Source organism: Anopheles arabiensis, chromosome 2 (assembly GCF_016920715.1).
Source record: "Anopheles arabiensis isolate DONGOLA chromosome 2, AaraD3, whole genome shotgun sequence".
Lineage (NCBI taxonomy): Eukaryota > Metazoa > Arthropoda > Insecta > Diptera > Culicidae > Anopheles > Anopheles arabiensis.
The window spans coordinates 36,454,887-36,467,608 of NC_053517.1; the positions used below are offsets into that span (position 1 = coordinate 36,454,887).

General features: G+C 49.3%; 3 protein-coding genes across 4 annotated transcripts in view; all 3 read right to left on the reverse strand.

Annotated features, from left to right (window-relative positions):
- Positions 1 to 211: 211 nt before the first annotated feature.
- LOC120893256 (neurobeachin-like protein 1) overlaps positions 212 to 12,722 on the reverse strand; it is a 64,182-nt gene continuing 51,671 nt past the window's right edge. For both annotated transcript variants that reach the window (XM_040295049.1, XM_040295048.1), the window contains 7 exons: positions 4,082 to 4,345; positions 2,497 to 4,005; positions 2,222 to 2,394; positions 1,850 to 2,157; positions 1,649 to 1,763; positions 1,371 to 1,548; positions 212 to 1,277 (listed from right to left, as the gene is read on the reverse strand). In XM_040295049.1, the coding sequence (XP_040150983.1) occupies positions 1,115 to 1,277; positions 1,371 to 1,548; positions 1,649 to 1,763; positions 1,850 to 2,157; positions 2,222 to 2,394; positions 2,497 to 4,005; positions 4,082 to 4,345 (2,710 nt within the window). In that variant the 3' untranslated portion in view covers positions 212 to 1,114. The remainder of the gene's footprint in view (positions 1,278 to 1,370; positions 1,549 to 1,648; positions 1,764 to 1,849; positions 2,158 to 2,221; positions 2,395 to 2,496; positions 4,006 to 4,081; positions 4,346 to 12,722) is intronic.
- On the reverse strand, positions 4,492 to 5,920 carry LOC120893263 (cuticle protein 21-like). The gene is made up of 2 exons (XM_040295058.1): positions 5,793 to 5,920; positions 4,492 to 5,613 (listed from the first exon to the last, which is right to left on the reverse strand). The coding sequence occupies exons 1-2, from the start codon at positions 5,805 to 5,807 to the stop codon at positions 4,894 to 4,896; spliced, it is 735 nt and encodes a 244-aa protein (XP_040150992.1). The 5' UTR covers positions 5,808 to 5,920; the 3' UTR covers positions 4,492 to 4,893.
- Positions 9,322 to 10,565, reverse strand: LOC120893269 (cuticle protein 7). The gene is made up of 2 exons (XM_040295065.1): positions 10,370 to 10,565; positions 9,322 to 9,998 (listed from the first exon to the last, which is right to left on the reverse strand). The coding sequence occupies exons 1-2, from the start codon at positions 10,379 to 10,381 to the stop codon at positions 9,516 to 9,518; spliced, it is 495 nt and encodes a 164-aa protein (XP_040150999.1). The 5' UTR covers positions 10,382 to 10,565; the 3' UTR covers positions 9,322 to 9,515.

Below are 12,722 nucleotides of genomic sequence, written 5' to 3' on the forward strand. Positions count from 1 at the left end.
TGATCGGGTACGTTGGAAAAAAGACACAATATTTTTGAACCATTTTATTACCGGCTGAAACACTGCAAATGGGGCGTTTCAACTGCTTGATTATGCACGATACAGGTGAATGTGTTTTCATAGTTTGCATCTTGTAAATTTATATTATGATTCAAGCTCAGTTGATTTACAAAAAAGCATTTTATTGAAAAGAAATAAAGAACAGAAAAAGTCGTGGAAATGTATTTTATTTACTCATGTTGAAATAGTACGGGATTTGGTAGTTGATAAAATATCGTTTTCTAAAAATTGGGTTGTCAGGATGAAGGATCGTTATTATCGAGGGATTACGCCTATAAGTGTATAAGCTTGAAAAAGAAACTATCTTCGAAACGAAATTCTTTCCCTAGTCTTCTACGCACGATACACGAAGGGATAGCATTACTAATGCTCACTTTTGCTTTATGTTCAGAAAACTTCTACTCTGGATACTGAATATATTGGCTAACAGCGATCTTTTCCTCTCCCGACGTTACATCGCACATTGTTTGTTATAATGTTTTATAATGTTTTTAATTTAATTTGCTTTTGTTTACACGGTTAAAACAATACTTCCACACCACGATCAGCTATAACAACATACGTTTAACATTGACACTACTCTACATCATATTCATACGTTTTAACGCTTTGTGTTTTAAAATGATTCCCTATGTTAGTATCTTTTTGTTTACGGTTCGTCACAATACGCTGCAGGACGGGAAGTAGTTTGCGAATTCGTGGATTCTGAGGAGGAAATGCGATTGTAGTTTGCGTTATCCGTTGCCAATTACATTCAATGGATATAAAACGTAAGAAAGAAAGAGCATACAGCGGGCACACATAAAACATAAACATGGAAGAAATTTATCTAACGAAACACTGCCTAACACATAACTCATCCTGCGATTCATCTATAGACTACCAATTGACTCCCATTAATGCAACGATCCCATATCAGGCAGGAAATTGTTTCTTTTTTTTTTCAAATAAATCTCTACAATTTGAAGAATACTGACTTTGCGTTGACGCGATACAAACTTAACTTCTCTGGAAGGTGATTTTCTAGATAATATATAGGCTACAGGTTGGAAGATTAGACGTTCAATACGGTGTGCTTTTTATAAGGGATCGGTTGCTGGATCCCGATCACGCCCAAGCTGCCATCTCGCAACGGTGCCAACAGATGTGTATTGCCAACAGTTCCCACAACCGTTTGCGTTGGGACGTGTAGGGGAATGTCGAAGATAGGTTTTAGCCTGCAATTTGAGCCAATTTACACATCATTACTTCCAGTTTTGATCGGTACAAAATGTAGAGAAAGATAAGCACATAGCTTACCCACTACTTACCCGTACAGTCGGCTCATCGTAACGTCGCCGGCGTCGTCCGAAACCACCAAATAGTCCGAGGATGAGGTCAGCCCAGTCACACGACCGGACACGTACTTGGAGCCGAGGCTGACACCGTTTATACTGAACACGTGCACCGAATGGGAAGTATCGTCGAGGGCTGAGAAAGCGATATGACCTGTTGGTGGGAGGGAAAAGAACCAATGAACCCTCCATCATAAAGGGGAAAATCGCTAGCTTTTCTTATTTGTAGCGCAATTGTTTTACTTTCTACCCACCCTGATAGGATATGGTAATGAAGGATACTTCAATCTTGCAGCCCGTACATCCGATGGGATTTATTGTCCTGATGAACTGTCCATTCTTGATGGTATGCACATTTACAGTACCATCCTGAAGAGAAAAAAGAAACAGAAAAAAATTATGCATTACTATTTCGTACTCCTTCAAGGATTCGTCTCCTAAACACGGAAACCTACCAGTGAGCCGGAAACCACCATGTCCAGCTCGGTCATGATGGCCACACAAGACACGGCATCGTCATGCCCGTACAGCGTGTGCACCGGTTTCGGCGTGAGGTTATTGGTAAGGTGTACAACATTGGCACTTCCCACCACGTTGCCGGCCAGGTTCTGGTTCAATGCGGCCGTGTTGGGCTGCAAATTAGACCCGGCCGGTTGGCTGACGCTGTTGCTCGTACTAAGCGACCATATGACACAGGTACAGTCCTTTGATCCAGTCACCAGGTACGAGCCACAGTTGTCCATAGCGATACAGGTCACCACATCTGTCAACGGAAGTTTCGTTTAGTACACGATCGCAATTGCAGCACAGCATCCGTAGCGACTCACCGAAATGATTGATTGCCGATGCGACCACCTTGCCCCGGGCCATGTTGAACACACGCACCGAGTTGTCCCAGATCCCTCCGGCGTAGATGTACTTCGCGTCCACACTGAGGGCAAACAGTTTCGAGCTGAGCGTTATCGATGGATGAAATGGGCCGGTCAACTTTTTGCGATTTCTGAAAAAACAGTAGACAAAAGACACGGTTGACGAAGGCCATTGGAAAGAGAGAACGCTTAAACACCCTCCCCCCCCCCCCTCCGGACCACTTTCAACTCACTTCAGGTTCAGCGTGGTCGCATCGATCTCGAGCAGAAAGCCTCGCTCCTTGTCGAAGGACATCCAACTGTGGCAGCCCAGTATGCCCGATTTCGTCACCGTGATCAGCATGTCCGGGCTGGTTTGCAAAAACGACCGGGGCGGACTTTTCGGCGTGCTCAAATACACCACCGGGTCTTTGTCGGTGGATAGATCGCACGCCGTACACTGGACGCGGTCCAGAATCAGGGTCAGATCCGGCCGTCGCAGCTCCAGCTTTAGCAGGCGTATCGTAAGCTCATCCAGCGACAGTCGCCGCGGGTGTGGGTCCCGCAACAGCTGCGACGGCGTTTGGCCAAAGTTGTTAATCATACCCTCGACCGCTTCCCGCTCGATCGGGTTCGCTATCTTATCCAGATCGACCGCCCCCTCGTACGAGCAGTAGTAGAACACGTTCAGCGCATCGACCGCTTTTGGGCCCTTCTGCTTGTAGCCAAAGATCAGATCGATCCAGTGGTGCAGATGCTGCGACACATACTCCGACTCGAGCGCTCGCCGATGGATCGCGATAAAGTCTTCTGCCGTTTTGGCCCAGGGCGGCAGCACCACATCGTCCACCTTCTCCTTCGTCATCTGCAGCACGCCGAGATCGAAGCGGTTCATGTTTTTCAAAAACTCCGGAAAGTAAAAGAACTCCGGTATGAGCTCCTTCACGTCGTTCGGGTTGTCCATCAGCAGCTTCCAGGTTTGCGGGATCGAGTGGAACTGCCGGTCGGCCACGTCGAACCGGCCGCTCTGCAGCTCGATGTGCAGCGACGTGAACGGCTCGACGCGGATCAGATAGTGCAGCACGCCGGCCGAGTTGGAGTAGTGCGTACCGTAGTGGAACTTCGGTATCATGCCGGACGGATCCTCGAACCCGTCGAACTTGCTGCGCACCTCCGCTTCGTTCTTCGGGTTCACCACGCCGATCGGTTTGCTGAGATCCCGGAACGATCGCGGATCGTTCAGATCGAGCACCTCGCTCGTGTAGTCGGCCAATATCCAGGGAAACACCGGATACTGGCTGAGGTCGTTGTACGACCGGCCGGCGATCGTGTTCAGGTGCATCAGATACTCAAAGTTCGATATCTCCCGGTTGGCCCACTTCTGCGTCAGGCCGGACGATTTCAGCAGCTCGGCCGGCGATCGCCCCGACCCGTACAGTATGTTCGGTGGCTGCAGGCTGAGAATTTTGGTAAATATTTTATTGCGCGTCCGCGTCGTGAAGTTCAGAAAGTAGCTGGTCTGATCGGTGAGAAACATCTCGAGCGCGCTTCGTCGCAGGTTAAACTTGCGCAGGTGCAGCTCGCGCAGTTGACCGATCGGAAACTTGAAGTCGTGCCGCTGGCCGTCATCCTTCAGCGATGCTATTTCCGTGAACATGAGCTGGTTGGTTGTCAGATCGAAGCGGCCCTTCACACGCGTCATCAGCGTGATCAGCTCGCACTCCTGCGTGATGACAATTTTCTCCCGTCCCGACGTTTCCGGACTGCAAAAAAAAAGATGTGGAGTGGGGAAATAGTACAGTTTGCTCAAACGACCCGAGCGGCCGCACTGGTTCTTACACTTGCGGCTCCAGGCTGTTTCTCATTTCCTCCTCCAGCAGCAACATCTCGTCGTCGGTGTTCTCTTCCCCGATCGCGGCAGGCGCAAACGTCGATCCAAACTCGGACGAAAGGCGCCGGCTTTGCGAGGTGGAGGACGTCGTGTTGTCGCGCATATTGGCGGCCGCTGTATGCGGATCGTGGTACAGGTCCGGTTCCAGCTTCAGGCGCATACGAGCCACATTCTCGTGGTGTGATAGACGCCAGTATTCTTCCTCTCTAGTTCTGTAGTGTTGAAATAGAAATAGCAGGAAACAAACAAACAGTTTAAGTTATACAGCATAACCAATCAAAAATTTTGGGGAAAATTACTAAAAACTCATTAACAATATCTTTACAAAATTACCAGCAAACAAATAAAACACAGCTTATTTTCAATTCATTACAAAAACAGATTTTCTTGTATTTCTTTGTCACAATCTTACAACAATTTTGGATACGGGAAAACGGAATGGAAAGGATTTTAGGAGCCAGATAGGTGCTAGGATACGGGTGCTGGGGTGGTGGTGAGGGGGGGGGGGCAGGAAGGAGTGCAAATGGGGAAGTCAGTAGAAGCGAGGTGCTTTAGCAAAAGCGGGACAGTGGAAATTATGTACAAATGAACGAATGCATCAAAGTTTGCACGCAGATCCGGTCGTTGTCCTGTGCAGTGCTGCACTGTGTAGCAGTGGGCAGAGAGTGTGAGCGTTGGCAGGCGTAGGCACTATTTACAGTCGAGCTCGGGCTAGATGGTCCTGTATGTACACGGCGTCATGCGACTAGCCGGGTTCGGCTTAGACAACGACGGCCTTGGCAGCGACGGCCGGAGCCACCACGGTCTTGGCAGCGACGGCAACGGCGGGCGTCGCCACAGCAACCGGGACGTCCTTCTGCACGACGGCGTTGAAACCGTTGATCGGATCGGCATAGTAGTTGACGATGCGGCGCGAACCGTCGGGTTCGATGAGCGAGTACGATCCCTTCACGATGTCACCGTCGCGGGTTTCCTCCTGCGTCTTGGAGTCGCCGGTCAGCGTGTCCTGGACGTTGTACGCGTACTGGTACTGCGGGTAGGCATCGGTGAACTCGGCCTGCACTGGGGCGGCGGCCACAACCGGCGCGGCACGGGCAGCAACGACTGGAGCGGCAGCAACGACCGGCGCGGCAGCACGAGCAGCAACAACAGCCGGGGCAGCAGCGGCAACAACTGGAGCGGTGTAGGCAGCGGCAGCAAGCGGGGCAGCACGGGCAGCTACCACCGGCGCACTGTAAGCAAGGGGAGCGGCAGCCGCCGTGTAAGCGGCACGGGCCACAACCGGCGCAGTGTAGGCGGCCAGCGGTGCCGAGTAGGCCAACGGGGCCGGCGCAGCAAACGACCGAGCTACCAGCGGGGCCTGCACGTACGGTGCCGAGTAGGCAAGGGGAGCCGCAGCCGCCAACGGAGCGGCCAACAACGCCGGATCTGGTTTAGGCTCGGCGCTAGCGCACAGGGCTAGGGCGGCGAAAACGGCAACCTACGGACGGGACGGGGTGAGAAAAGAGTTGGAGGTTTCAGAACACTCAGTAGGGTATATCGAATCGGAACACGGCCGGAAACACTTGTCGTTCGTTCTTGGGCCCTTTGGGGCACACACAGCACAACGAGAGAGCGAGGCACTTGTTCCGCCGCTGGCAAAACCGGGATCACACTTACTTTGAGCAAACTCATTGTAGGCTTGGGTTGGTGAAATTTCACACTGTTTAGTGAGGTGAAGCGCAACTGACTGACGTACTGATCGATGGTAGCGAATGGTTTTTATACCGAAACACAAATCCAATTTCGATCGACGATGCACACTGCCCTCGCGTACTTTCGGGTGGTACACGGCAAATTTACATACCGCATCGCCGCTCCCCCGCCCGTTCTGCCCTCCACCCGCCGGGACTTCACAGCTCCTGCTGGCACATATTAAGGCCATCCGATGATCGCTGGCCGCTATGGATCGTCCCAACCACACGCACATCGGCACACCGGTGACGGTACAATCCCAATCATCGATTCCATGCACGTGCGCTTATCAAAACCTAGCGGACGACGCTGCTTCGTGCGGTACCTGTTGCCTGCGCTGTCGTCGTGGTGTGACCGATGCCGTTCGAGTTTCGCTTCACCTCGTACCCAATCGGGGCTCGTGCCAGTAGGGCCGCCTGCAGACAGCTGGACATGATCCAGCTGTTGTCACTGTACTGCGAAGGAAAGTGGCTTTCCCCAAAGCTAGAACGCCGCGGAGGGAGACGCGGAGGGCACCGAACAACATCCTAGCCCAGAAGGGATAGACGGGATGGGCCGGGGAGGAGTTCGCTGCGAGGTCATTTGGGGAGACATTGCGAACAATTCAAGGCCGTCGATGGTGGTTAAGTAACGTGGCTAATGATTCATTAGTTGGACAGCGTATGACAGCCAGCATAATAGGCGGCAGCGTCATACATCAAACAGTTAGAGTTTGCATTGTTGAAATTCATACCATTAAGCTCTATCTTAGAGTTGTTGTTTTATGATTTAACATTACATTTTAGCGGGTGACGTATTGATTAATTGATAGCTATGAATCTGTTACTGTTTCATCGTATATAATATCGGCTTGTCTAGCGTTACATTCCGTTTTAGTGCCTAAAGAAAGTCACACTGAATGATACAAAACCGAAAATATTTCGATTCCCATACGACTCACCAGTACATAGGTAGGATTGAGCATTGTGAGCAAAGATAACGTACAAGTAAGTCCCAACATCAAAATAAAAAGGACAATACCAGTGGGAGATGTCTGCGAAAAAACGCCCCATTCCTCCTGACAGTAAAGGACTTCCATGCATTGGATCAGAAGCAAGTACTGGGAAGGAACCGGTTACTAGGCCAATATTCAAATACTGTTCCCACTTCACTAGAATCCACGTCACACGACCGTATGAGCGCTAATCATTCGCATGGTTTGCTTAAGAAGCTATGTACACAACACCGTATATATCGACAATCGTATCATTACAGAACAGGGCGGATCCCTGGTGCAGTCGTCAACTCGTACGGCTAAATAGCATGTCCGTCATGGGTTCAGGCCTCATATGGACCGTCCCCCCCCACCCGTAGGCGCAAGGACGGACTATCCAGCTGCGTAATATTATGAAATTTGTTTGTAGGACGTTACGCCAAATAGAACAATATCATTATACGAACATGATCACTTCCATGATCTTTGACCGTAGCCAATTTGATGTACTGCATGGTGAAAGCCAATTTTATAATCTTTATGGGTTCAAGCCCCAAATAGACCGTGCCGCCGCCATACGTAGGACTGACTACTATGGACTGACTATGGGGGGTTATCCAAAAGTCACTGAAAGTCAGCATGGCAAGTAGTACAGACAGGCCTTGACCTGACCGACAACGCTTGTGTTGAGCCAAAAGAAGAAGAAGAACTCTTTATTATTTACTAATTGTATTTACTCTCCAAATGTTTTCAGAAATAGTTAGTTTTTTATTAATTCGATCCCATCGATACAGAGTATGAGTATTTGCTTACTTTGTCGGCCAACAAATGAAATCCTCTTATCAAGAAGCAAAAATTATCAAACAAATTGACACGGCTATGCTTCACAAGCCAGACTTTCGTGCAGTTAGTTAAGCATAGTTTTCAACGTAATTTACATCCATCAACGGACGTTCCATAACTCCCATCGATTTACTGAGTCATCGAAATATTTTTGAAAGCGTTTGTTGCGAACCAAATTCGCTCATCAAACCGCTCATCAAACGACGGGGTTGGTTCGCAAACTTTTCCACCCTGGCTCCCGGGGCTGTTCCATGTTGCTGGTGTCATCGCGGGATCGCCCCACATGCGCACCGAACAGGACGCACCATATTGAAAGTGAATTGTCATTCATATAGATGCGACGACGTGCGATAAATCCAAACGGAATGGTAATGAATTTTCGATCACCGCATACGAATTTACCAACCAGCTCTTCCCAGGGGGGTGCGCGCCAAGGGAAATGAGAAGAGGAATTTCAATTTGTAGTAAAAGCAGCACAACAGTTCGCCCGGTATCATGGCCTAGATTTCCCATGTACAGTACATAGGGGTGCGGGGGTGTGGGGGGCAGTGCGGGCATAGCAACGGTGGCAATGTCGTCTAGTGTGGCCATGCGTGGTCACGCAGCTTTAACGACGGTTAGTGCGCACATTGCGTAAAGTAAGCAGGCGGCTGGCGCTGGTTATTGGCGTTGGTAGCAATACCACCGCATCACTCGTCCTCGTCCACCCGTGGGCAAGTAGCAATGGCCAGCAATGTGACAGAGAGGGCGCATAAATTCCGGAGGATATTCACGGCAACACGATCAAATCGTCTGACGGGCTCGATCGCACCATTGCTCCTCTATATAAGCAAGAACCGGTACCTGCTGCTTATGGGTTCGCGGATCGCGTACATCAGTCGTGCGTCAAGCGCGTCCCAGCCTACCGGTTCGCTTGAAAGAGCGCCTCGTGCGCAAGCCCGGTGAGCCCTCTGATCGTATCGACCTAATTGTGAGCGACGGACAACAACCGACGGCCGGTCAGTTGAGCGACATTTTTGCGCAACGTTTGTGCTGCAAAGGGTTAATTACACCTAAAACGGGGCTCCGGACGACGAGGTTGTTGCTGCTGCTGTTGCAAGACCAACTCCTAACGCGTGTGACAAAACCCATCTCGAGCGAAATGGGGGCTCCCCGACATTCTACCCGGTTCAGCGGACTCCCGTGGCAGTCATCGTTCTACGGAAGACAAAAACGCACAACTAGGCCATGGGAAAGTGAAGCTGCAGCCAACAAGGATCGGACGATGATCGGTGTCTCGAAATAAGAAGCATAATTAAGACATTGTGCACCGTGCTTGTGCAACCGTTTGGCTAAAGCCGCACGACTAATGGCTCATCACAAATGCGATGCACGTTAGCATGCATGCGTTTGCATTGTAGCTTGGTGTGAAGTACATGCCATCGGCTCCACCCCGCCATAATAACACCTTTTGCTTTGGGTTTTTATCTGTGAAATCTTTTTTTATTGAGAAGAAAGAGGACAGATAAAAGGGAGTGAATTATTTCACGCCTACTGAATTAAAGGGTACAAAAACGACACTAATTCGATGATGCTCCATATGTCCCCTCTTGCATCGGTCCCGCAAGAAGGTATGGAAAGCAGGGCTTTAACGACTACTTTACGTGTATGTACTGGTGTTCGTATTTTTTTGTTTATTTTATTTAACTTGCTTAACCATTTCACTATCGTAATTGCAATTACTAAACAGAGAGGGTGAGTGCGCCCTTGGTTGGCGCCTAAAGCTAATGTGTGTGAGATAGAGCGTTATCTACAGCATTGATTCGTGCAGCTTTCGCCAAATCCATCCACGCCTAGTGATGGTAGTACGGCAGGGCCGCATGTACCAGCGGGGCCGCAGCGACCACCTTCTTCAGCACCGGTGCCGTGTGGATGGCATGGCCGCTCTTCTCGACGACGGCATTGAACCCGTGGATCTTGTCGGCCGTGTACGTCACCTTGCGGATGGTACCGTCCGGCTCGGTGAGGGAGTAGCTACCGTGCACGACACCGTTCGAGAGCGTTTCTTCCGCGTGCTTCGAGTCGCCGGTGTGCGGGTCCGACACGCCGTAGCTGAAGCTGTAGTGCGGGTTCGGATCGTACGCTTCCACGTGCTTGAGGACCGGTGCGGCCGCTACGGCGATGGCTGGCGCGTGTAGGACTGGGGCGGCCGCTACCGTGTGCAGGGGTTGGATGGCTTTCGCCGCATAGCCGTAGGACAGGGCCGGGCCGTACGAGAGTGGTCCATAGACGGGTGCTGCGACCGATGCCGCTACCAGGGAAGCAACGAGGAGTACCTGGGAAAGGAGTTTAAGCGCGGGCAACGTTGAACAAAATGTGCTGATGTAGAGAGATGTCTTACAGTTGGTTGTCCCTATTTTTCTGTCGTCTTTAAACATTCTACCGCTTATCATTCCTTTCTTTGTTAGCAAAAATGTACAGAAATTGTGACGAATATTGTTTAAAAATATGCAAGAATAATCTCGGGAATAAGAAGACACAATTTTACTCCTTCATGTTAAGGAACAAATTTTGAAATCAAAGATCATCCAGTATTTCTCTTTACTTTATGCAATTTTAAGAATTAGTTTAAGTATTAGTTCTACTATCTCAAGCACTTTAACACGTTCAAAATCTAAAACCTAAATATTGCTATCCTTCTATTCACCTTTGAAATCATTTTGTGTAGTCTTATCACACCACTCGCTTCAACAGAATGCACTTAAACAGCACACAAAAACACACGCGGTACGATTTTGCACACTGAACTGCACGCGCCGAGGATCTTGATCTCTGCCGATCGGCTCCGGTTTGAGATGTTCTTCAGCCAAGGTTGTTCTTTGGTATGACTTCAGGACGATCGGTGCGCTCCTATAAATACACACCATACCAGCACGGACCGACGTGTACGGCTCTCGGGCGGATGCTGCGCCACACAGAGATTGACAGAACCTGTGGTGGAGAAGGATTGGGTGGATGGATGGAGAGCAGCAGAAAAAACGGTCACCTCCTGTGCACACGTGTGCACAGGCCGCGCGGCCCTGGCAGGTCACTTAAGCTTGGTTTGTTGTCCCCTCGCTTAGCTGGCAGAGGGTGGGGGAGAAAGGGCGATGGATCTCGTAGGACCGACCGTGGCCGGCATTGACAAACGAACTAAAAACAGCGAAGGGAGAGACTAAATGTTACACATTTCTGTCCAAAATTATCAATTTGATTGCAAAATTGAATAAAGCATTCGTTCAGAGCAGTCTTTATGATTAATTAGTAAAAAAAATACTAATGCTGTTGTTAAATCCAATATTAGACAGAGTACACCACAAAAGAACAATGTGCAAACATTGCATCTATTTCATCAATTTCTCCAACTTACGCAAAACAAAAAAAGTGTAATCAAAACATTTAAAATACCAAACAATGAAACCTCCACCACATGGCCTGGAGAGATTAATTTCTGGGTCACAACACACAACCGCATAATCAATTTATTTATGTTTCGAAACACTCCATTAAATTACTATCCCCATCATTGCGTTACCCTTCGACCGGGGCCATTTGCGCCGTGATCAGGATAGAGAAAAGAGAAAAGAAGAAAAAACGGGCACTAAACCAGAGCCACACTCCCTTTCCTGCGCATTTACCCTTCAACACCGACAACAAACTGACCGCGATCACAAACGGTCTTCTCCACTCGTCAATGGAATAGTTTTGTCACCGTGCGCACCTGAGGTGGCTACTACTGGCCAGGCAGGAGCGAACTGGACCAGACAGGTTCAATTACACAGACACACACGCACACGCCCGGCACTGGTAAACAGCTGATCGAGCGGACGCAGCTCGAGCGGCGTGTTTCCCAATACTCCGGTTAGCTCAGCCCGGCCAGCCCAAGCATGGTCTCTGAATTAGTTCAACAATCTTGCACAGAACGTCACAAAATTGACACGGTGAACTAGTTAAACGCTTTTTTTTTTACTTTTCACTCTCACCCTTCTCCCACGGCTGCACACTTCAGTCCCATTCAGTTCCTCGTGCCAACCACCTAGCGTGGTGGTCGTCTTGCTGGTTCGATCGCGGCAAAGGCTGGTGTGTGCGCATAAAGCGGGATTAATTAAATCATGTATTCTTGAATTATTTCACCGACCGACCGAGCACGGAAAGCGCTCGAAGGCCTCCATCCGCTCCGACCTCCTCTACACAGTTCATCAACCGTTTGGAAGGCGGGCGCGCGCGCGCTCTTGCCGGTTCGATCGATCGACAACGTAGCCCTAGCATGGCTTCGATGTAGGAGCAGAACGTCAATGGGCAGAAGAAAAAAAGCGCGCCGAGGAGGAGGATGAGGCAGGATGGTCGGTTGTTACTGCGGTGGTCGCGGTACAAGAATGGCATGCCGGTTGGTGTTTCGATAGATTCCGTACGCTGGCGGGATATCCAGTTTCGTTGATCTTGCGCCGGCAAACCGTTGCGTAATGCGTGTCTGTATGTGTATCGAGAGGTGGCGTGCGAATTGAGATCGTTCTTAGTATTATTTTAATTGACTCGTTTGTTCGTTTCTCTACTTTCGCACGAGAGCTTTAAGTGACGGATCATTTTGTGCGGACAGGGCAGATTTGTTTGAAGCTTTCTTAGCGCACGACACCCGTGTAACATAATCAGCATGCTTTTTGATTCTGGCCAGCAGATCATCAAAGATAACAGAGCGAGAAATGATGCTGACATGAAGTGAACAGAAAGCTTTTTTTTATTAAACCGATCAAACAACTTGAACCGAAAAATATTGTCTATGGTACACAGAACGGTTAATAATTTAATTTCAAAGCGTTCAATGTCTATGCTTTAGTTTTGCGTAACCAGTAATCACTCATTTTCATAGCACATGATTACGGGCACGATCAAAGAGCTTTAAATCATAAGCTTTAGCGTAAATGGATGTGCAATATTGCGCCACATCCAATCAACTGCAGGCCAAATCAATGTATATCTCTAGCTAATTAGCCAAAACATCCCTAGTTGGTAGAATCAATACT